The sequence below is a fragment of the Panthera uncia genome, assembly GCF_023721935.1.
Source record: "Panthera uncia isolate 11264 chromosome A3 unlocalized genomic scaffold, Puncia_PCG_1.0 HiC_scaffold_12, whole genome shotgun sequence".
NCBI classification, from domain to species: domain Eukaryota; kingdom Metazoa; phylum Chordata; class Mammalia; order Carnivora; family Felidae; genus Panthera; species Panthera uncia.
The window spans coordinates 15,035,592-15,061,478 of NW_026057579.1; the positions used below are offsets into that span (position 1 = coordinate 15,035,592).

At 40.5% G+C, this 25,887-nt stretch overlaps 1 protein-coding gene across 1 annotated transcript in view; it reads left to right on the plus strand.

The window, feature by feature from the left end:
• SRD5A2 (steroid 5 alpha-reductase 2) overlaps nucleotides 1–21,108 on the plus strand; it is a 41,267-nt gene extending 20,159 nt beyond the window's left edge. The window contains exons 2-5 of the mRNA XM_049652344.1: nucleotides 8,962–9,125; nucleotides 13,597–13,698; nucleotides 16,155–16,305; nucleotides 19,298–21,108. Coding sequence (XP_049508301.1) covers nucleotides 8,962–9,125; nucleotides 13,597–13,698; nucleotides 16,155–16,305; nucleotides 19,298–19,364 — 484 coding nt within the window. The 3' untranslated portion in view covers nucleotides 19,365–21,108. The remainder of the gene's footprint in view (nucleotides 1–8,961; nucleotides 9,126–13,596; nucleotides 13,699–16,154; nucleotides 16,306–19,297) is intronic.
• Nucleotides 21,109–25,887: the final 4,779 nt, after the last annotated feature.

Sequence of the window (25,887 nt, forward strand, 5' to 3'; positions counted from 1 at the left end):
TTGACAATGAAATCTAAAATTTCATATAGTGAAAAGTCTTCAATAGGCTTGATAATCTTAGCAATAGCATTTATATTTGAAGAAGACTTAGTTAAATATGAGTTGGTCTATGGAAGATGTGTAATTTTAAAGGTTGTTTCTTTAATTTAATTTGAATTTGGAATTTCAGTTAACCCTTTCCAATAAGAGTCCCCCAAAATGAATATTTACTTAGCAGTGATAGAAAACTTTATATTTACAGAGTACTTATCAGTCTCTGTATCAGAACAAACACAAGAGAATGAAAATGTCATTAGCAGTGTAGGAGGGAATTAAAGCAAAGTGGTCCCAGATCAGGAAAACTGAGTCTCAGAGCATATGTGGGATCTGAATGTGAAACTCACCTGCAACCCTCCATAGCACTAATTGTCAACCTCTTGGGCTACTTGACTCTCTTTTCCTTTATCTTCATTGTTTTTATTGCTTTCTACATTGAAACATTTATTTTGAACTGCTTCCAGCTTTCCAGCAGCAAAATCATTCAGATCAGAAGGATTATTTGCCCTTCTGGGGCTCCTGACTTTCGAGAGCCTGTTCCTTATGATGGGTTTCACCAATCCTCTTTTCCTTTTCCTGCTGGGAAATCCAGTGAGGCTACATTTCCCAGTGAGGCCACTTCCAGCCTATGGCCTGGCCCTTGGGAAAACCTATACACCATCCTCTATGCTCTCTCTCTTTGTTTGCCCATCAGAGGAGGAAAATGGCCTGGAAGAGTCTGGATCCTGAATGATTGTGGAGCAGAGCACCACCGCTGAACATTATGCTATGGCATGAGCAAGAAATGAACTTTTGTTATGTGGAAACTCTGATACTTTAGAGTTCTTTATTATAGCCATGAGCCTGTTCTGATTATAACACACTCCTTTGGATGAGATATGATGAGTTTTGGCTTTGCATTCAGATTTAAAATGTCTAGAGGTTAGGGGTGAGGCAGATATGTGATTTGATCTGGAAGCATGGCTCACATGCGAGCACCAGTTTGGGGGCATTGTTGGCACTGACAGGGCCACTCTGGGAGGCAAGAAACTATTTAAAAAATTTTTCAAATAACCTTTCTGTAGCCTTCCAGAACTTAAGCTACCTTTAGGCCCTCAAGGCTTCATGGGGTATGAAGGGGAAGAGAAACAAAATCTTCAGCAACTATCCTGTGTCAGGCATTTTTCCTTGCATAAACATTTAATTTTTACAGGAATCCAATGAGGTAGTAAAGATTATCCTCAGTTTACAGATATTAACCATCAACTATAGGCATTATGCTTTTTGATATGCAGTTTGTTACAAATTTGGCCAGTGGAACTCCTTTCCGGTTGGCACGTATGTAATTTTGACAGTCCTGGTCATCTCCCTTTTGATCTTGGATTGTTTCCTTACTTTCCAACACAACCAAAACACTTCTGTCTCACCTTATACTTTTTCTGCCTCTGATCTGGAATGAGCTGTTTCTTCATGGTGGCCTGCTTCTTTTAGAGAATAGCATTCACAAATGAAGACCTGGTGCTTATTGCTACGGGTGTGTCATTACTCCTAGGTCTTTGAGTGTGTCAGAATTACAACTCATGAATTTATATGATACCTCCAATTCAAATTCAACATTACATTTCCTTTGACTTTATATTCATATCCTTTTCTTTTACACCAAAAATCTTAGTTTCTTTTTTACCTTTATTTTTATTTTAGAGAGAAATAGAAAGACAGAGCATGTGAGCAGGGGAGAAAGGCAGAGGGGGTGAGAGAGAGAGAGAGAGCAAGAGAGAAGGAGAGAATCCTAAGCAGGCTCCACGCTCAGTGCTCAGTGTTGAACCCGACGTGGGGCTCAATTCCACAATGCTGGGATGATGACCTGAGCCAAAATCAAGAGTTGGACACTCAACTGACTAGGACACCCAGGAGCCCTAGTTCTTAGTTCTTAGTTCTTAATCACAATAGCATGTATACTTATTGGCTTTCTCTGACAATATTAATAAAATAATTTATATTACAATACCATTATTACTGATAAAAATAAAAAAATCAGTTGTTATTTCTGTGCCATTCTTTCTGTCCCACTAAGGATATACAGTCATAGTACCATGTTCAAAAGTCACTTGAAAGGATTCTTTTTGTGTATGTGCTTGTGTTACCAACTTTATATACAACTGGATTTATGTTTCTCTTTGTTCTCACTTTTACAGTTTGCTCTTTTTGCAACTTTTTAAACATAAAGGCATTCACATGGGCCATATTTCAAAGCTATATAAAAAGGTAAATGGGGTGCCTAGGTGGCCCAGTTGGTTAAGCATTCAACTTCAGCTCAGGTCATGATCTTGTGGTCTGTGAGTTCAAGCCCTGCGTCGGGCTCTGTGCTGACAGCTCAGAGCCTGGTGCCTGCATTGGATTCTGTGTCCCTCCGTCTCTCTGCCCCTCCCCCACTCGTGCTCTGTCTCACTCTATCTCTCAAAAATAAATAAATGTTAAAAAAAAATTTTTTTTAAAAAAGTAAATTCAGTGACGTTTCATTTCCACCTCAATCCCTTATACTCTTTATCCTTTCCCTTCCTTCTGCCCTCTATAGCTAAGTATCTTTTAAAATTAGTTTCTCATTTACCCTTTAGTGTTTGTTTTGTTTTGCAAAAGTAAGCAAATGTGACCACTTTGATAAATAGTTTGTCAGTTCCTTAAAATGTTAATATAACCATAAGGCCCACAAATTCCACTTCTAGGTATCTACCCAAGAGAATGGAAAATATACATTCACATAAAATTTAGTCATGAATGCTCATGGCAGCATTACTCCTAGTAGCTAAAAAGTGGAAAAAACCCATATTTCTATCAGTTGACAAATGGGTAAACAAATTGTGGTATATCCATATAATTGAATATTATTCAGCTTTAAGAGGGAAGGGGGTTCTTTTTTTTTAATTTTTTTTAACGTTTTTATTTATTTTTGAGACAGAGAGAGACAGAGCATGAACGGGGGAGGGTCAGAGACAGGGAGACACAGAATCTGAAACAGGCTCCAGGTTCTGAGCTGTCAGCACAGAGCCCGACGCGGGGCTCAAACTCACCGACCTCGAGATCATGACCTGAGCCGAAGTCGGCCGCTTAACCGACTGAGCCACCCAGGTGCCCCAAGAGGGAGGGAGGTTCTGATACACAGTACAACGTGGATGAACCTGGAAAGCATTATGCTAAGTGAAAGGACTCAGTCACAAAAGACCACATCGTGTGTGATTACATTGGTAAGAAATGTTCAGAAGAAGCAAATCCTTACAGACAGAGTAGATTGGTTGTTGACCAGAAGCTGGTGGTGTTGGGGGTGTGGAAAATTGTAATTGACTGCCACCAGTTACGGGCTTTCTTTTTGGGGTGATGAAAATATTCTGGAATTAGATAATGGTGATGATGACTGCACAGCTTTGTGACTATACTAAAAACCACTGAATTGTGCACTTCAAAGGGTGAATTTTGTATATGTGAATTTTATCTCAATAATGCTTTTATAAAAAATAAATGTATATATTATTTCCTTAAGATATTTTTTAAACGTTTTATTTTATTTTTTGAGACACAGAGCGAGACAGAGCATAAGCAGGGGAGGGGCAGAGAGAGAGAGACACAGAGTCCAAAGCAGGTTCCAGGCTCTGAGCTGTTAGCACAGAACCGGACGGGGGGCTCATGAAGTCAGATGTTTAACCAACCAAGACACCCGGGTGCCCCTCCTTTTCTTGATTACAAAATGATGGCAAGCTTTTTGTAATATACTCTTTATCAGCTTCCTTTTTTTCACTTACAAATAAATCTCAGAACTTGGATGAATCTTGAAGGAATCATGCTGAGTGACAAAAACCACTTTAAAAACTACATATGTTCGATCCACTTAACATAATCTTGAAATGACAAAACTGTGGAAAATGAAAACAGGTTAGTGGTTACCAGGAATGGGGAGAGGATGTGGCTATAAAAGGATAGTAAGAAAGACCCTTGTGGTGAAGGAGTAATAAGAAAATGTACCGAGAGTTTAAAAGTATCGTAAAGTATGATCTTCTCAGCCTTATGCAAATACATTTAAAAACTTGAGTGTTAAGCATGATTTTGTATAAAAAACATGTGTTTTTCAGGACTTACTAGAGTGCCCCAGAAGGCATAGATAAGACAAAGAAACCAATTATTCTGAGAGAAATAGAGATATTATCAATAATAACAACAAACCCTCCTCCCAGCAGTGTAGTCCCAGACAGATTTCACAAAAAGCTTCTGCCAAATTTTTAAAGACTGTGTAATTCTAGTGCTATATGTCATTCCAGAGCACGGTCAAAGAATGAAGCCTTCCAGAATCTTCTAAGAGTGAAGTATAACATTAGTTACAGGAAATCCTAGAAAATATACTGGAAAGCCATTATAAATAATAAGGAATTCAGGATGTGGTTGGGAACAAAATTAATATATTAATAGTAGAAAAATCAAAGGCCTTCTATATGTAAAACAATCAGTTAATAGAGGTCAATGGAAAATCCCATTGACAGTCACACAAAATAAGATTTTAAAAAGCGTGGGATTAAACATAACAAAAAATGTGCAAAATCTATGTGAAGAAACTTAAAAATGTACTGGGGAACACACAAAAAAGACCTGAGTTAGTGCAAAGGAACCACCTGTACCTGAATAAAAGGGTAATGTCAACAACAACCTAATAAACACATTACCAGAAACAACACGTTTACTGATCTCTTCTTTGTTCCTGTCTAAGCACCTTGCATATACTGACTCACTTAATCCTCACAACCCTATGAAATGGGGGTGGATGAAGAGACAGACACAACGAATGAAGTTAGGTGACAGGGTCATAGAGCTAGTAAATGGAAGAAGCCCTACAATTTAAAAAAAAATTATTCATTTATTGAGAGAGAGAGAGAGCAAGCGAGTGCAGGGGAATGGCAGAGAGAGAGGGAGAGAGAATCCCAGGCAGGGTCTGCACCATCAGCATGGAGCCTGACATAGGGCTCGAACCCACAGACTGTGAGATCATGACCTGAGCCAAAACCCAGAGTCGGGCGTTTAACAGACTGAGACACCAAGGCACCCCAAGAAGCCTTACAATTTAACCCCTGTGCACCACTGCTTGAATTTTCTCTTGGTTAACTTAAAAATTGAGATATAATTCACATACCATAAAATTCATCATACTAAAGTGTACAATTAAATGGTTTTTAGTATGTCGAAAAAATTGTGTAACCTTCACCGTTGTCTAATTCTGGAATATTTTCATCATCCCCAAAAGAAATCTTGTACCTGGTAGCAGTCAGTCCCCATTCCTTCATCCCCCAGCCCCTGGCAACCACCTGTCTCTAAGGATTTGTCTGTTCTGGACATTTCATATGGATGGAGTCATAGACTATGTGGCCTTTTGTGACTGGCCTCTTTCATGTAGGATATTGTTTTTAAGGTCCATTCATGTAGCATATGTACAACTACTTTATTCCTTCCTATGGTTTAATAACGTGTCATTGTATGGATGTACAACATTTTGTTTATCCATTCAGCATCCATTCCCGTTTGGGTTGTTTCATTTTGGTTACTATAAATAATGCTGCTATAAATATTTGTGGGCAAGTTCTTGTATTAATGTATGTTTTCATATATTTAAAATAGTTAATTTATAGTTTTTGTCTGGTAAGCTCAGTGATAGGGCTTCTCAGGGACAGCATCACCGTCTTTTGGTTGCTTTTCTCCCCTGTGTATGGGTCATACCTTCCTGTTTCTTTGTATGTCCCACGGTTGATTGTTGAAAATGAAGCATTTCTGATGATACTTTGTGGCAGCTCTGGGAATCAGATTCTCCCTGCCTCCCAGGGGCTTGTTGTTGTTGCTGTCTATTGTCATAGTCGTTTGTTTGCTTAGCGACTTTTCTGAACTCATTCTCTGAAGTCTTCATCTTTATTGTTGTGGCCACTGAAGTCACTGCTTGTTAGCTTGTTAGCTCATGATCACTTAATGATGGGACAGAGCTTTCCCTAAACACCTGGAACCAATTAAGTCTCCCTTGTCTTTGCCAAGGACCTCTGGGTGTCTGTTAAGGGACTTGTTCAGTAATCACCCATGTAGTTTACAGCTCTGCTTTTAGCCTTGTTAGCTACTTGTGCAAACCTTAAGGTCAATCAGAGGTGAGAGTGTAGGACATTTTCAGGTCTGTTTTTGAACATGTGCATGGCCCTATGCATGTTCATGGCTGTGTAGATTCCCAGAAACATACCTGAGATTTTCAAAACCCCTTATGGACATCTCATTCCTCCATCTTTCCTTTAAAGCTTTTGGAGGAGTTTTTCATCTGCCCCACCTGTTATCCGTTGCCTCAGGCCACTGTCCTAGTAAAACATTCAAAAACATCCCCCTTCCCCAGAAACATTTAGCCCTGGGTAAGGTTGAGTGAGGTGGTCAAAAGACAAGCCTTTTGAGGGGAACCACCAGACAGATAACATGATGACTTCTCTTTGGGACTAAGGCTCCAGCCCTGTTTTCCTCCCTCCAATCCTGGGAATGCGGGCTGTTACTTTTGAGGCTGTGCTGAGCTGGAACGTGGGAAATGGGACTAAGGTGAGTAAGTTAAAATGCACGGTGTTTGTGGCCCTTCCTGAGATTCAGCTATTTTCTTGCCTAAATGCTCCCCATGTGGCTGCAAGTCTGGGCTAATCCCAGAGTTTTGACAAAGTTGATTTTGACTTTTATTTTTTTTGCCAATTTTTTCTTTGCTTTTATGCTTTTTTACAAACTCTTGGAGGTCCCCCTTCTGCGATTTCCCTCCCTTAATTAATTTTTACATCTAGGAGTATTTCTAAAATTTGCGGGGTGAGTGTTCCATGAGTTGGTTTTAAAGTTCAGATGAAGAAATACATAATATAGAATAAGTTGAAAAGCCTCAAAAAGAGTAATGATTTAAGAATAGCCCCACCTACAACTGGCTGACTCAGTCACTAGAGCTTACAACTCTTGATCTTAGGGTTGTGAATTTGAGCCCCACATTAGGAGTAGAGTTTACTTAAAAAATAACCCCACCTAGTATTAAGATATATATTAAAAGTACAATTATTAAAACAGTGTAATACTGGCAATCAATAGATCAATGGAAGAGAATCGAGAGTCTAGAAGAAGAATCAATTTTTATGGCAATTTAATAATACCAATGGTAGTGCATGTCAGTGAAAAAAAGAATTAAGTAAATTTACTACCATTAGGAAAAAGATTTAAGTTGGATTCTTATCTAACTTCTTACAACAAAAGAAATTCCAAATGTATCAAAGGTTTAAAAGTAAAATGTAAAATCATTAAATAATGAGTGGTTATAAGACTTTGGAAGCAACCCAAATATCCATCAAAGTAAAATAGATAAACACATGTGATACATTCATACATAACAGTAATATACAACCATGAAAGTATATGAACTATATAGCTTATATACAACAACATGCTTGAACTATATAGCTTATATGCAACAACATGCTTATATTAACAATATGAGTTAAAGACATGACATTAATGATACTCTAATAATCACAGAATATGAGTCCATTCGTATGGAATTAAAAATGAACAGAAATAAACCATATTTTTATAGATGCATCCAAATGTGGTAAAATTAAAGAAGCAAAAAGAAATTATCACAGAAATCAGGATGGTGGTTATGTCTGGGGTGATGGTGGTACCATGAATAGGGAGGGACCCATGGGAGGCTTCTGGGAGTGATGGGAATGTTCTATTTCTTGACTTGCTTAGTGATTATATGGGTGTTTATTTAATAGTTATGCATTAAAGTGTTCACGGGGCGCCTGGGTGGCTCAGTCGGTTGGGCTTTGGCTCAGGTCATGACCTCGCAGTTCATGGGATTGAGCCCTCCGTCGGGCTGTGTGCTGACAACTCAGAGCCTGGAGCCTGCTTTGGATTCTGTGTCTCCTTCTCTCTCTGCTCCTCCCCTGCTCACACTCTGTCTCTCTTTCATTCTCTCAAAAATAAATAAAAATATTTTTAAAAATCTTAAAGACCTGTTCACATAGGTTTATGAACTTACCTGTATGATTGTTATATTGAACGATAAAAGAAGGAAAGTTACAAAGAAGATATAGTTGATGTCTAGCATTCAATTATACCTTGGCAAATTTTTATTTTGAGGCTATTTCTATTTTTTTTAGTTCGATCTTCCTAGATTACTCTAGATTCCATAACATTTAGAGGAATCTCTCTCTTTTCTCATGAGATTCTTCAGTCCACTTTCTAGAAATGCTACAATATCAGTAATTAAGTCTATCAGAGAGACATAGAAAAATGCATCGTTGAGTGGCTGCTATAAAAATGTCATTGCACTGCTGCATGGGGCAGGCCAGGCTTTCCCTTTCTTCAGGATAGTATGGATTTTACTTGTAGATTGATATAAAGCTGATCTCCAATTCTGGGCTCATAGGATTGAATTTATTAACTACTGGATGGAGAGGAAATGTAACTTTCAAGGCTGGTCTGAGAATAAAATAAGGTAATAAATGGTGACTACTATGGATTTTAATGAAGCGAGATAAATAATAGCATAAATGATTGCTGTAGAATTGAATAATAATATTCTTCTTTGCATAAGTTCACCGGAAAATGATTTTATAAAATGGGTTTGATGTGGGGCACCTGGGTGTCTCAATCATTTTAGCATCTGACTTTGGCTCGGGTCATGACCTCATAGTTTGTGCATTTGAGTCCTGCTCCAGGTGTACTTGAGCCCCGCTCTGGGCTCCACACTCTCTTACCTTCCCTCCCTCTCTCTCTCTTTGCCCTCCTCTCTCTCTCTCTCTCTCTCTCTCTCAAAATAATTAATTAAAAAATGGGCTTGATATAATTTATTGTTTCATCTTATTTGATTTTTTTTTTAAACAGTGTATCCTGTCCTTTCTTTCCCATATACCCCAGGACATTTGTTTACTCATTGCGTACTAGAGGGAGGCCTTTTCCAGTTGTGCTCCTTGTCAAAGGCTTTGTTTTCTGCATGGGAAATGGACTTCTCCAAGGCTACTATCTGATTTACTGTGCTGAATACCCTGCTGATTGGTACACAGACATACGGTTTAGCCTGGGTGAGTACACCTGACCATCTCCCACCCACACCCCAGTGAATATCCCTTCCAACAGCCTGAATCACCATCACCTCTCCCCACCCTACTGCAATAACCCTTAGTGACTCCCTTCCCTTCTCTCCCTGCTACCAGTCTTTCCTCTATAAAGCAGTAGGAGAGCACTTTGAAGAACATCATTCCCACCCCCGCCCCAAGAATCCTCCAGAATTCTATTACTCTCAGGATGAAATACAAATTCCTTACCACTGCCTCTGCTTCTGACACCCAAATATTGTTGGTCCTGCACGATTTCCCAACCCTATTTCCTGCCTCCATCCATTTACTGTGCTGTAGCCTCAGGGAACTTCCTGCTGGGCCTGAAATGGCCAAGCTGGTCTGGCCCCAAAACTTTCAAACAGACCATTCCCTCTGTCTAGAATGTTCTGTCCACATATATTCATGGAGATTGGTCCCTCACTTTACTTAGGTCTCTATCAAGTTGTGCCTCCTCAAAGAGACTTTTCCTGACCATTTATCTAAAATAGTAGAAGACACTAATTGTTGAATTTTTTTTCATTATCTGCAAGAGGAACTCAAGTTGGGAAGGTTCAATTGTGCATTACTTTGACTCAAACCAAAATACAGGGATTATCCTTAATTTTTCTCTTTACTTCACACATCCAGTTCTATCCATCAGCCTAGTACAGCTGCATTTAGTTCCATAACTGTGCCAACTGGCCTCACTTCTCCCTCACTGCTCCAACTTTGTCCTAATCTGAGCAGCGATGACCTCTTGCTGGGACCACGACGGTGAACTTCAAACTAAGCTTCCTACCACTGGTACTGGCCTTCAGTAGCCCCTTTTGCACACAGCAGTCAGAGTCAACATTTGAAACCACAAATGACCGGGAGCACCTGGGTGCCTCAGTTGGTTGAGTGTCTGACTCTTGATTTAGGGTCAGGTCATGATCCCAGGGTCACGGGATTGAGCCTTGCATCAGGCTCTGCACTGAGCATGGAGCCTACTTTAAGCGTCTCTGTCTCTGTCTCCCTCTGCCCTTTTCCTCTGCTCTGTGCACTCTCTCTCTCTCTCTCTCTCTTAAAAAAAAAAAAAAAAAGAAGTAAAAAGAAAACACAAATGACTGGAGGATTAGTTATATGAATGCTGATACACGCACACAATGGAGTGTTCTGGAGCCACAGACACAAACAAACAAAATAAAACAAAAACAAGGAAGGTCTTTGTGTGCTCCTGTAAGATGTCTCCAGAATATGTGGTTATATAAAAATCAAGTGTGAACAGTATATATAGTATGCTACTTGTCATGTAAAAATGGTGGGAGGGAAGTGTGTGTGTGTGTGTGTGTGTGTGTGTGTATAAAACTGGAAAAGGGAGTATCAGATTGATAAAAACTAAAAAGGTGACACATAGGTTTTCAGGGAAAGAGAATGGGATGGTGGGCAGAGCTTCTCTTTTGATATGGTTGTGTCCTTTGAATCACAAAACTTCATAACTTAGGTAAAAAAAAAAAATCTAAGTGGGGGCACCTGACTGGTTTGGTCCAGGGAGCAAGTAACTCTTGATCTCGGGGTTGTGAGTTTGAGCCCCATGTGGGGTGTAGAGATTACTTAAATAAAACTTAAAAAAAATCTATGATACACATCAAGGAGGTCACTTGTTGGTATGAGCATTGGGTGTTAATACCACACTGTATGTTAACTAACTTGAATTTAAAAAATAAATTTAAAGAAAACTTAAAAAAATCAAAATGGAAAAAGTTCCCTAAAATTGGGAACAAACAAATAAATGTACCTAACTATATATCAAGCTGGTAACATAACCACACAGGAAAATGACTTATGCCAGTTTACAGGAAATAAGACAAATGAAGAAGTAAGCTGAATGGCACCATGAGAAAATGAGCCAGTCTTATCTAGAAAGGGGAGCATTCTGAGGTACAAGAGTCCAGTCTTTTCAAGAAGTCAGTGCCCTGAAAAAATGTTTTAAAAAGGTAGAGGTCAAAATGGTCTTAAAAGAGATAATGACCAACTACAAGATATGGTCCTATGTTGGACTTTGGTTTGCTCAACCCAGCTATAAGGAGCATTTTGCTTCTTCCTGGGGAAATTGAAATCTGGCCTAGATACTACACAAGATGAAAATCTGGAAGGATATGCACTAAGGTGTTTAATGGTGGTAATTTCTGGGTGGTGGGAATAAGGTGTCTTGATTTTCTTATTTTTACAAATTCACATGTAGTATTCCACATACTTATTTCTTTTGTAATATTAATAAACAGAAATAAGTTCCTATTTTTCCCTGCTTAAAACCTGACACTGGCTTTCTCTTGCACTTAAAAATCCAAACTCCTCACCAAGGTATATAATGCTTACTGTGTTTTTTTTAATTATCATCCAGTCCACATTTTCTCACTTTTCCCTCTATCTTAAAGTTTCAACTACAAAGTTTCTACTTCTTAGTCACGGTAAACCTATTCTAGCCTCAGGGCCTTTGCACCTAATCCCTATACTAGATTGCTGTCCCTCAGATCTATGCATTCTCATTATTCAAATCACAGGACAAATGCCAAATCTTCAGAAAAGCTTTCCCTTTCCACCTCATCTAAAGTAGAGACACCACTTCCCCTCCCCAGCTCATTCTCTATCTCATGATCCTATGATCTTCTGCTTTGGTGTGACATTATATAATTAAAACAATTTTAATTATTTGAATTCATTTGTTTTCTTCCACTAAAATGTAAGCTCCATGAGAACAGACACCTCAACTGTTTTCTCACTACTGTATCCCTGATGTTTAGGACAGTGCTTGGTACATAGTAACAGTAAATAGTAGTTGAATGAATAAGTGAATGAATAGGTGAATGAATGAACACATAAGTGAGTCTTGTACCATCCTTGTGAAATAGGTACTGTTAGAATCTCCATTTTACAGATGACAAAATGGAGGCTGAGAGAAGGTCAGTGACTTGCCCAAGGACACACAGCACAGACTCTGAGTCCAAGGTTCCTGCTTTGTCCACTGCTGTGCATGCTATCTCCCCTCCTTCTCTCAATGTCTTGCCATTGGTGTCTCTCCCCAGTTTCCTTTTCTTCCAGGCCAATAACTAAAAAAAAAATTATTATCGGAGTATAGTTGACATACAATGTTATATTAGTTTCAGATGCACAACATGGTGATTCAGCAATTCTATACATTATTCAGAGATCACCAAGATAAGTGTAGTCACCATTTGATGCCATGCCACGGCCAATGATCTTTCGACTAGACAAGACTGAAAATCATATCATATCGTATTTCATATCACACTAAATGAGGTGAGAGTAGATCTGACTGTTTTGAATTCAAGTGTTCTTGCTTTTTGCCTCATGTGTTTTGATCGGTACAAATACACATCGTTGAGAGGTGAGGTTGGGCATCTATGTGGAAAAATAGAGTGTTTCTGGGTTGTAATGGTGCCCATTGGGGTGTAAGACCTAGCATCCCTGATCCTGGCTCTCCTCACCTCAGACCAGGGCTCTTTCTGAACCAATGAATGGGGAACAAGTGTGTGTGTGTGTGTGTGTGTGTGTGTGTGTGTGTGTGTGTGACTGACAGTGGTGGAAACCAGTTTACTAGGTGCCAGTCTCCCCAGTCCAGCTCATGTTACTTTCATGCGAATGGATGTATCAATGAGGAATGCTCTGAGCATTGAGTCACAGAAAACCAGTTCATAATGACTTAAATAATTAAGAATTTATATTTCTTACATAGCAAGAATGTTCAAAGGCAGGTGACTTCTGCATCCCTTCAATTGCTTACAGATGTCATTAAGATCCCAGGAACTTTCTATACTTTCTTTCCCACTGTTCTTAACATGTTTGTATGTGGTCCTCATGATATTCACTCCATGACTGCAAGACAGTTGCTATAACTCGAGGCATCACATCTGGCAATGAATGAGGAGGGTGACAGAAGAGGTGCTGTTCCATCTGCCCTTTTATCAGAAAAGCAAAACATTTCCAAGGAAACACCCAGAACATTCACTTCCCTTTACATCCTTGTGGCAGAAATAGGTCACATGACCACTTTTCAGACTTCCAGCCTCTATAGTGTGGGAAGGCAAAGGAAGGGGATTTGGAATTACTTGTTGAGTTTGCCAATCACAATTTAATTATTTGTGAATGAGTCAAAAGCTTGCTATTCATTCATTCATTCATTCATTCAAGTATTGGCCCATGGTGTTTCTTCCCTTTTTCTTCTCTGCCACCTGCCTCTATCATATGACACAGTTCTATGAAACAATGTGGCCTCTCCACCAAATTTGGGACCATGACTAATTGGCCACCCTTTGACATTCTTTGTAGCATCCTCAGAATTTGAAATTGAATGCCCTTGTCTCCATTTTTAGGAAGAAAAAAAAACTTAGCTTGTGAGAAAAACACCAAAATCAGGATACATTTTTAACTTCTTCCTTCTGTCTTCTTTGCTAAGGTGTCTTCTTATTTATTTTGGGAATGGGGATCAACATTCATAGTGACTGTATACTGCGCCAGCTCAGGAAGCCTGGAGAAGTCATCTATAGGATTCCACAAGGTAATGTCTCTCCTGCCCTCCAGATTTCTACTCTTCCTTGGGAGCCTTTCCCAGGGATTATGCTATGAACGGCAAATGGAGGGGGGCGGGCAGTGAGGGCACAAATGACACACTATATCTCCATTTGCCTCTGACATCCCCTCCCACCCCACAACACATTTGTGTTTTTTATCTAAACCTGGAAGTTCAAGAAAGGCAGAGGCATCCTCAGGAAGGTGTGAGATCATAACACCCTAAAGGTGGGGTAGTGCAAGGCTGGGGGCAAGGTGGAAATAGGCTACCACCTAGTTACAATAGGTACGATTACATGTGCTGGGTTAGGCTTCTCTAGAGACACAGAACCACTAGGATACAGATACGGATACAGATATATATATATGGAGAAATTTATTCTGAGGAATTGATTATGGAATTGATTATGGAAGCTGAGAAGTCCTATGATCTGTTACTTGCACGTTGGAGACCCAGGAAAGCTGGTGGTGTAAATTCCAATCTGAGTGCAGGAAAAGACTAACATCCCAGCTTAAAGACAGTCAGGCAGAGAGAGTGAATTTTACCTTACTCGGCCTTTTTGTTCTATTCAGGCCTTCAGTGGATTGGGTGAGGCCCACCCACATCAGGGAGGGAAATCTGCTTCAGTCAGTGTATAGATTCAAACATTAATCTCTTCCAGGAACACTCTCATGGACATACCCAGAAATAGTGTTTAACCAAATATCTAGGCACCTTATGGCCCAGTCAGGTTAACGCAAAAAGTTAAACATCATGTGTACACAGAGTGTTGGTCCTTCCTGAGTCAGCAGATAAAGATGAATCCTGTATGACTTGTCTTTTCCAGTTGACCTAGATTTGTCTAGTGAGTAGTCAGGGGTATATTTCCTACCACTTGTATTTTCTTAAAGGTGTGGAGAGCCATAATTAATCACAAATTAGGATGGGAGGTCTTGCAACTACAAATGCATTCTCAGATATAAAAAGTCACAGGATATTTGAAACCCTAACTGTTCCCAAGAAATCAGGGTGTGAGGTTGACAAACATAAGCAGCAGAGAGTGAACCAGTCCAAGTAATCCTTGGATATTTTAGGTGGTACTTATATAGGTTTAACCTCCTTTAACCTAAAAATGATGGCTCCCATCCTTTTTGATGTAAATGGAACCTAAATTTTCCTAAGTTACAATATGGTATTAATATTCATTTTTAAAAATGTTAATGTTGCTGACATCCTAATGGTATCTACATAAAACAAAAATAATGCCATACATTGATAAATACCATTTGCTGCATTCACAGGCAATTTATAGACCCTTTGCAGTAGGACAGTGGTTCCTCCCAGGGTCTGGAAAATCACAGGTCTGGAACTGCTGAGGCAGTGTCATCTGTAAGGAAGATAAATTTAAGGGGCTGTGGGATTTTAAATATTCACTCACTAACCAAACAAAGAAGAGCAAAGAATGCTCTTAAAAGCTCCATTGTCAAAGTTAGTTTTCAACTTTAAGGTATGTTAGAGAATGATTTGAAAACAAAATATTCTTGGGGCGTCTGGGTGGCTCAGCTGGTTAAACATCAGACTCTTAAGTTTGGCTCAGGTCATGATCCCCGGGTTGGTGAGTTCCAGCCCGGCATCAGGCTACAGGCTGACAGTGGGGAGCCTGCTTGAGATTCTCTCTCTTCCTATCTCTCTGCCCCTCCCACACAGACATGTGTGCTCTCTCTCCCTCTTTCTCAAAATAAATAAACTTAAAAAAAAAAAAGAAAACAACAAAATATTCTTTATATAATTGTGGAAAGAAAACAACTAGTTTTGGGTGAGTTTCCCCGTTTAGTGTGGGGCAGAAAGTGGATATATTTACTATCATTGGAAATGTGTTGGTTTCTATTTATAGTTTTGATATCAGACATACATGGTTGGATAGAAAAGTAAACCTTGAAAATCAGAAGCAGACCTCGCGGCGGCGGGGGGGGCTGGGGGCGCAGTCCCCAAATCTACTTCTGGCATCAACTCAGGTTTTTTATTATTGTCACACTGTGTGTTGTTGCATTTTGTCTGAGCGCCAGCGTGAAATATGCTGGCGGCAATGTGGGTGTCTGCGGGAGAAGGGAGAAGGTGAGAGGTGGCCTGGAAACATTACTTAATAGAACGAAACAAACCCCACACCTCCTGCCCCTCTTCCGCGTCCTGTCTGGGAGCCAGTGGTGCAGCCGTTGCTAGAGACTGGCTGGAGCCTGTCAAGAAGTTGCTGCCACTCCTCGTGATTCTGGGATGTTCTGAGAACAACAGGCTGCGTCACTTTGTTTTCCCTTGTCCCCAAGAAAACTGCCCTAGACTGCAGTGACCATAAGGAAGTCCTCAGCCCCTCGTCCATCGTAGCTCCCTTTTGTATTTCTACATAGGAGGAGTGGTTTTAATGTGGCAATGATCCAGTTCCGATGATTCTTTCTTTCTTCTGCATGCAGGTGGCTTGTTTACCTACGTTTCTGGAGCCAATTTCCTTGGTGAGATAATTGAATGGATCGGCTATGCCCTGGCCACGTGGTCACTCCCAGCGCTTGCATTTGCCTTTTTCTCACTTTGTTTCCTTGGGCTACGAGCTTTTCACCACCATAGGTAAACTTTGCACTCAGGGTGGCAGCATCCAAGTAGCTTTCTTCTCTAAACAGGCTTTCAGCCCTGAGAGTCAGATAGATGTAGAAACTAAGACATGTGTTTGTATAAGGTAAAATTGATACAGTTTTCTGGACTGGTAAATTCTGACTTCCTGGGCTTTCACTGAACTTGGAATTTAGCCGGATGACAGTATTGTAAAAAAAAAAAATTTTTTTTTCTATGAGGAAAACTAAACCCATTGGGGAGTGACTTGGGGAGCCACCTAATGCCTTGATGAAGAAGGCTTCCCAGGGAGAAGCACCTTGTGTCCTCATATGTTAGGCGGCTCTGTGCCCTCCTAGCAGGCTCACCTGCTGGTGGGTGGATACTGGGTGGCAGTGGGCTATAGGGAAGGGTCAAGAGGCACAAGGAGTGCTTCAGTTCAACTCACTTCCATTTCTCTGCTTCAGTTCATTTCACTTCTGCCACATTTCTAAGTGTGTTCTGTGGGCGGAACTTTCCGCAGCCTCACAGGTAATTCTGAGGGACAGCCAGGATACAGTCCCACCAAGGGACAGCCTGGCCCCAGGTCTTGTGGGGCTACTTTCTTTAATTCTAGGCTTGGTGCTAACAGTCCAGGTAATCAAAGAGCCTTGGAAACTCCAGGATTATTTTCTTGGAATCTGTGCAATATTTGGGCTTACTTGGGTATGGGTACTTCCCTTTCCCTCTACCTCCTTCATCCATAAATCATAGCCAAGGTCATTGCTGGCTTCCTGGGAAGGCAGGGTAAGTGAGTGCTTATGTGGTATGATTTCAGGACTGTCCCCTCACCTGGGGAATTGTATGGGTTTGGAAACTTTTCTCTGTAGGGCTAGCCTAAAGCTTTACTAACTTCCACCTCCCTCCCAAACCCTGCACCTCGATGGGGTGGGGACCAAAGCATTGACTAAATGTCTCACTGCAGGGGGAAGGAAGGTACATGCTAAGTTGTTACCAGGCTTTGAACTTGAATTTCAGATCCTTTCTCTAAAATGGCATTTGTTAAGAAGGGCATTTGTTGGAATGAGCACTGGGTGTCATATGTAAGTGATGAATCACTAAATTCTGCTGAAATCATTATTATACTATATGTTAACTAACTTGGATTTAAATAAAATTTAAAAATTAAAAAAAATAGGGGTGCCTGGGTGGGTCAGTCGGTTGAGCATCCGACTTCGGCTCAGGTCATGATCTCGCGGTCTGTGAGTTCGTGCCCCATGTCGGGCTCTGTGCTGACAGCTCAGAACCTGGAGCCTGTTTCCGATTCTGTGTCTCCTGCTCTCTCTGCCCCTCCCCCGCTCATGCTCTGTCTCTCTCTCTCTGTCAAAAATAAATAAACATAAAAAAATTTTTTTTAATTAAAAAAAATAAAACGACATTTGTGGCTGGAGACAGAGAGAGAGAGAGAGCGAGCGATAGCCAAGGGGAGAATAGCCTTGGAACCAGGATCTGGGGGACCCTTAAGCTCCTGCATAGGTGTTTTAGTTGGGCTAATGATTAATTTCATAGTTTAGAAGGTTAAACCAAGAATGGGTTCTTTTCCTTGGAGTGGAATTTACTCAGACCTGTCAGAAATGAATAAAACAGTAGCTGTCCTCATGACCCGTGCCAGCCACCTCCTAGACTTGGTGGAGACAGGCTGCAGAGCACCCTTGCTCTCTTGAGGCAGAGTCTGCTGACTACCAGAGGTGGAGAGGGAGAGGGCAGAGAGGGCATCAGCCAGCAGTTCGAGGAGCCCTGAGAAGTGGTCTCAGTGGAGCTGGTCAGGGGAAGGACAGCATTTCCACCAGAGGTTTCCAGCTGGTGCCACAACAAATTCCTAAGTGTGGCCCTGTCCTGTTAGGTCAGACTGCTCCAGAGGGAGGCCCAGAGGGCATAATCATAGCACCGGAAACCTGCCGCCTCTCATCGCATATTATTACTGGGTGTCCCCCAGTTCAAATTAAGGCACTTTAACAGAGTGCATCATCTTGACTATAACCTGAGAACTACCAGCTTCAGTTAGCTAGGAGGACAGACTGGTCACTGAAGGAGAAAGCCATTTCACAACTTCTGTTAATCTTTCAGCGTTGCCGAAACAGATGGCCGCAAACTGAGTGTCTTAAAACAATAGAAATTTATTTCCTTGTGGTTCTGGAGGCAGAAGTCTGAAATCAAAGTGGATGTAGGGTCATGTTCTCTCTGAAGGCTCTAAGAGAGAATCCCTCCCTGCCTCTTTCCGGCTTCTGGTTGCACCTGCCGTCCGAGGTGTCCCATGGTTTACACAGCTCCATTCCTAACCTCTGCCTCTGTCCCCACATGGCCTCCTTCCCTGCCTGTCTCTGTCGTGGTGTCTCTTCTCCCCTTCAGTCATACTGGATTAAGGGCCTTCCCTACTCCAGTATGATCTCATCTTACCTTAATAAATTATATCTGCAATGGCCCTATTTCCAGGTAGGGGGTTAAAGCTTCAAGCATCTATTCTGGGGGACACAATTCAACCCATAACACAAGATAACATTTTCTTGGCATTCCCAGGCCTCATGAGGGGATATTCGCCTGGGAACATTACCAGGTCTCAAGGAGTAACCTTGCCCATTGTCTTTGGGGTCTTTGGTTCCTTATTTCCCGGTTGAATCCATTGAGCAATTCTTTCTGGCTTATACTTTTTTTTTTATTGTGGCAAAATACACATAACATAAAATTTACCATTTTAGCGATTTTAAATGTACCATTCAGTCGTCTTAAAGTACATCCATAATGTTGTGCAACCATCACCACTGTCCTCTGGCTGTTACTTTTTATTTCCCAACACAAGAAGCTTCAACATTTATAGAAGAGGGTGCAGGAGGGAGAAAGAAGATGGACAAATGGCCGTGTGGAAGAGTCAGGCCCTGAATAACTGTAGGTTGATTAGTCATAAGGATTTCAGACCCAGCGAACCTCCACTGTTGACCACTGCTTATTATAATTATCCTTTCTTGTCTTTTAGGTTCTACCTCAAGATGTTTGAGGACTACCCCAAATCTCGGAAAGCCCTCATTCCATTCATCTTTTAAAGAAACCAAATAAAAAGGAACAGAGCTCCCACATGACTGTCAAGCACCATCAGGCTGCTGAACCTGTTACTTTTAAAGCTGCACTGTGCATATACATAATAGTAGGCTTCTTGCGTTCCAACAGCTGTCCTGGAGATCTTGTGAGGTGGGTACTTAGTGTGTACTCCACTGTCCCAGAGGGTCTCTTTCCTGATCTCCTTTTGAAGCTTCAACAAGGCTCTTTTCCACACAGAGGCATCTATCTGCTTCTTAGCTATTCCTCCTAGAAAGTATAGAACTTCCCTATATTTTCTTCTTTGGGTGATCTGAGTACGTGTGGCTGAATACCTACTCTACATCAATGTAAGACATCTCTGTAGTCAGAGACGTTCCCAGTTGAGGGCATTGCTTATAGACTTTGTTAAAGGTACATATTCTAAACCCATACAAATTAGCAGATATTGAAAATCTGAAGCTGCATGGATCCTGAGCAAATCTACTCCCAAATGGAAACTCAGTCACACTTTCCTTTTCCTTAGTTAATTATGAAAGATGTGAGATGGACTTTTAATAGAGGAGGCTCTCTTCATCTTGCTAAAGATGCAACGAGGCACTGACCCCATTTCAAATTTGTATATTATCTCAGTGCCCCTATCTTCTGAAAGATTCCATGATCCCTGTTAGAGATATCCCCAAAACTGGTGTGGGTTTTATTGAAGGACGGCTTTTCATGACCACAAAGAGAAAGACATGACTCTGGTTGGCTCCTGAGAGAATTAAAAAAAAGTGTTTTATTGTAGACATTGTCAACTCTGGTATTCTCTGAAACCTGTGGAAATATCCAAGTAATGAGAGAATGTTAAAAGAAGGGAATTGACTGGATAAGATCATACATGGCTTGCCTGAAGACAATTGCAGTGACACTGAAGCATATCAGAAGCACTCAGCAGCTCTCCTCTTCTGGGATTTCTTCACTGCAATCCTCGGGATCTGATCAGGAAGGCATTTGCTGGGGGCAGACTGAACAGCAGTCCTCAGAATCCCTGAGGGCAGATGCTGAACCTCTGCCTCTGAACCAGAGGGACGCAACTGGGCAGAAAGCCTGTTTTGTTTGGCTCAGACAGGGCTTCACACATAGTTTGACTTCCTTTTTTTCAACATTTGAAGTTTCCAAAATTTCAAAGTTAGGTCTCTACATTTCAATTGTCTTTAAAAAGTTGGAGGATCTGAGATCATGAAGCCCACTAAGAATGGGGACTGATCAGCTAGTAGGCATTAGAATTTGCAACCTCGGTGGAGGGGTCACCTAGCATGGGAACTTGACATCGGGCTCTCTAGGGAGGGGCTGAACATTCATAATCAGAATGTACAAAAATATTTGTCCCCTCAGGTCCAGGTTTGTGGCAAGTGTTGGTAATATTTAGGAAGCCCTTTTGAGAAATGAACACTAGGTTTATCACATGAGGTACTAAGTACAGAAATTCGCTATATAAGAAACAGGATGCTCAGAAGATCTAAGAATGATATATATTACTGAAGAATATAAATTGTAATCATATAAGTGTTTTTCTGTTTATTAAATGCCTCTCAAATCATGGATGCTAAGTAATTTTGTTTGAATTGAAAGATCCCTGGACTCATAAAGATTTTTATAAGGTGTTGACCTGTGGGGTTTTTTTTTGTTGTTGTTGTTTGCCTTTTGTTTTCTTCCTTTTTTTTTTTTTAAGTATTGCTTCCTTATTGCTCTTCTGTCTTCATTTTGTCAACTTGAAATAAGGGTCTCTGAGTTGAAAACAAAAGAGAAATATAACTTAACAGTGTGTCTCAGGCACAGCTCAGTACTCCAAGAAGGTGCAGAAAAGGTGCTGGAGAATGTGCTAAGGCTAGATGATACCCCTCATGTTCAAGAATATACAGGTGGGGGAGACATTCTCAGTGAAGTAAACCTTAAGGTGTAGCTTGGGCTCCGTGAAACAAAAGACTTCCAGTTCTCTCCATGACATTGAAAACTGCCTTTGTTAAAACTTTTATTTTATTGCCATATAAAATATCTGGGCTGGTCCTTGAACTGTAATAAGTGCTTGATGAATGGCAGCTGCTCTTTGCCTGGTAGGTGCAATCTCTGGATAAAACTGTCATTCAGCAATTGCATTTTTTGCCACAAGAGGGTGCTCTCTAGAATTTTTAGGCCAACCCTGATTTAATAAGGTAACTTACATATTTGGAAATTTTAAATACCCTATTGTCATTTCAAGTTAATGTGATCGTCGACTTTTCTTTTTTTAGTTTATTTGTTAGTAATCTTTACACCCAACGTGGGGCTTAAACCTAAGACCACGAGATCAAGAGTCCTACAATCTATCATATCAGCCCCAGCCAGGTGTCCCTAATGTGGACTGTCTTAATTTAAATATAATGTAGATTAAACTTCACGTAATCTTAACTCTTCTTTTAAAACTGAAGTACTCTCAGTGTTCTAGGGCCGTTGTTTTCAACTCGTTTTCTCTGTGTAGGGCTAGAATATGTATGCAGATGGAGTACAATAAAAGTCTGAAGGGAAGGTGTGTTCATCCTTAAATGTATTCCCTTTTCTCCTAAAACTAGAGTGCAACAAAAATATGGTTAGTGTAGGATTCTATGGAGTGGTTTTTGAAACAAGAGGTTAAAATATGCCTGTGGCTTAGCTAACAAAATATTCTGTCTTGCTCTTGCTGAAACTTTCATGGAGGGAACGTTTTCCTCCTGACCTTGTGGGAGATGTTGTAGTGTTCTGTTTGTTTTCAGAATGAAAGAGCCAAAGCACATTTAAGACATCAGCTAGTTCTGCCCCATTCACATAATAGATGGAGACACTGAGACCTGCAGTGTTAAAATGCCTTCCAAGGTCACGTAGCTGGTCAGAGCAGCCATCCTGTCTTGCCCCTTTAAGAATCAGAAGTTTGTCTTTCTTTGGGCACGTGGGTGGCTCAGTTGGTTAAGCGTCTGGACTCTTGGTTTTGGCTCAGGTCTCGATCTCACGGTTTTGAGTTCAAGCCCTGGGTCGGGCTCTGGGCTGGCATCTCAGAGCCTACTCGGGGTTCTCTCTCCCTCTCTCTCTGTCCTTCCCCCACTCGTGCTATCTCTGTCTCTCTCAAAATAAATAAACTTAAAAACAAAAGTTTGTCTTTCTTCTTAGGGCATAGCAGGCTTTTGTAAGAGAGACCCAGCAGAGCCCACATAGATAGGCTCTACATAGAATTTAAGGCCTGAACATAATCTGCAATCATTTATTAAGTATTTAAAATACAAAAAAATGGTAAGGGGTGGGAGGATATTGTTGAGTTAGACATGATTCTTGTCCATTAGGGGCTACCATTTAGATTTCTGAGGAACTCATGCAGGAGAAAAACAGCCAGAGCTTCAGTGTGGTGCTACAGTTCAGAATCTACCAATTGTCACATCCATTTTGTGGAATCTGTTACCCGCACTCTGTGGAGAGGATCAGGCTATGCATTATCATGAACCTGTTTCATAAAATTAAGGTGTGGTAGAGATCATGGTGGGTAGAGATGGCATTTGTGTTCTGGAAAGGGTTTCCAGTCCCAAATTGCCCTTACCCCCAATGCTTACCTCCAGAAGGAGCAGCACTGGCTTTACTGTATTCAAAAGCGGGGGGGGGGGGGGGGGGGGAGACCTCTAATGAGAAATTTGCAATTAAATAGTGATTTAGGTGGTCTAACCCTTTCAGGAACAAATAAATAAGCCTATGATTTTACTGCCTTGCAGTTTTTTAATAGCTGTCTTGACTTTTTGTGGTAACCTTACGGTAATCTCACCACGAATCAAAAGATAAAGTTCTTGGCACATGAAGGAATGAACTCATGAAGAGTCATTTCCTTTCTTGCCTGGCCTTTTGATTCTCTAATAGGCTGTGGGCCGAGGTCCAGGCATGGCAAATAAGCTAGGGTAACAATAAATGCTAAGCAAAACCTTCTAGAAAAGGCTGCTGATTGTTTTATAGCATCTCCACTATCCCATGATAAAAGAAAGAGGAATGGTACCAGATGGTGATATGGGTGCTTGGATGATTTAATAGCCACTGAGTGGATTTATTTTTAAGTAAGAGATTTACTCATTCTCTCTGTAAGTCCATTAAGCTGTGATCTTAAAAGGTTCTATGTTATTTGTATCATGTCCCATTTCTTCCCACCAGCCATAGCTTGGGATGTGGGTGAATGAAATGCACTGTTGAGGAAGGTTAAATATGTACTAACCTGTGTTTAGTTCCTTTTGTCTTAATCTTTGTTAATTTCAGGGTTTGGCTTTGCTCAGTGAAGTCAGAGGCTAGGTAAGGGATGTCCAGTACCCTCTCCCACATGGCAGGCTGGCTGAGAGCAGGAGGAGAGCACAGAAAGTGGAGGAGGTGGGCAGTTATGTAGGAGGAGCAGGGGTAGGGGCAGGGGAAGGTGGGCGATGAAGTCAGGGAAAGGGCTTGGGAGAGGGAGCCTCTCCCGACAGGGTGGGATTCTTTCCTTTCTCTTGTCTTCAGTTTGCATAAGTCTGATCCCTTCCTTATCCTCCCAGGGAAAGAATCCTTCTGGGAGAGAGAATAAGCTCTTCTTAGAGCTCCTTTTTCATAAGGGAAGATGCTTAATTTCTTTAAACACAAGCCATATGGTTGTACCTCACAATAAATAATTTAATTATGTTTCTGTTCACTCACCTCATAAAGATGGTTTTAAGTCTGTACAGCAGTGACACTTGTGAGAAAGAGATAGAGTTGTGCTGAGAAGTGCATGGTAGCATCCAAGTTTGGTGAGGCCAGTGGGGGGATGGGAGCCTCCAGAGGAGTAAGAATCCACAGGGTGTGCCTTTTTCATGGTCTTTCTTTTCCTTTACTCCAGAGGCCCCAAAGGAAAGGATCCTTCCCTACAGGGATGCATTTTTTTCAGCATTGATTAGAAAGCAAATGCCATAAAATCAATTAAATTTCTTTAATTAATTCATTAATTAGTTGCATTTAATGCATTTAATTAGTTAATTCATTAATGTAAGATTCTTATGCTAAATCTATAGAGAGGTATAAATCTGAATGTGAGCTGTGTTAAGTTAAAGATGTATACTGCATAAACTCTAGAGTGACAACTAAAAAAAAAGAGATATAGGTAATAAACTAATAGTGGAAACGGAAAGGAATAATAAAAAACAACTCAATCCCAAAATAATGTAGGGAAAGCAGAAGAATTGAATAAAAAACAGATGGGGAAAATAGAAAATAGTGAGATGGTAAATTTAAATCCAACCATATCAGTAATTAGATGAAATGTAAGTGGTATAAGCATTCCAATTAAAAGGCAGAATTTCCAGACTAAATAAAAAAGCAAGATCCAACTATATGCTATATTCAAGAAACCTGCTAAAATTACAAAGTTAGTGGATGGAAAATATATACTATGAAAACATTAGTTAAAATAAATCTGGAGAGGTTATGTTAATATCAGACCAAGTAGATTTTAGAGCAAGGAATATTTTTAAAATTAATTCTAGTATAGTTAACATACAATGTTATATTAGTTTCAGGTGTTCAATACAGTGATTCAACAGTTCTATCCATAACTTAGTGTTCATCATGATATTAATACCCTTAACCCATTTTACCCATACCCCGCACCTACCTCCCCTCTAGTAACCATCAGTTTGTTCCCTATAGTTAAGTGTCTGTTTTTTGCTTTGTCTCTCTTTTTATTTGTTTGTTTTGCTTCTTAAATTCCACATATGAGTGAAATCACATGAAATCACATGAGTCAATTCTCTGACTGACTTATTTCACTTAGCATTATACCCTCTAGATCCATCTATGTTATTGCAAATGGAGAAATTTCTTCTTTTTCGTGGCTGAGTAAAATTCCATATATGCACCACATGTTCTTTATCCATTCATCTGTTGATGAACATTTGGACTGTAGAGCAGAAAATATTATAAGTGATAAAGAAAGACATTACATCATGATAAGCCAATTTATCAAGAAAGCAAACCTAAATTTGTACACATCAAATAAGAGAGCTTCAAAATCTATAGGCAAAACTTCTATAACTGGAGGGAGAAATGAATCCATAATTGTAGTCAAATTTCAATGCTCCTCTCTGTGCACATTATCTGTGCACTTTCAAATAACCTGTATGTCAAAGGAGAATCACACGATAAATTAGAATATTTTGAATCAAGGGTGCCTAGCTGGCTCAGTTGGTACAGCATGTGACTCTTGATTTTAGGGTTGTGAGCCCCATGTTAGGTGTAGAATTATTTAAAAAATATAATCTTAGGGGCGCCTGGGTGGCTCAGTCGGTTAAGCACCTAACTCTTGATTTCAGCTCAGGTCATGATCACAGGGTTGTGGGATCAAGCCCTGCATCAGGCTCTGCGCTGAGCATGGAGCCAGCTTGGGGTCTCTGTCTCTGCCTCTTGGGGTCTCTGTCTGTCTCTGCCTCTTCCTCTGCCCCTCTTCAAATGCACTCATGCTCATGCACTCTCTCCCTCAAATAAATTTTAAAAAATGAAAAATAA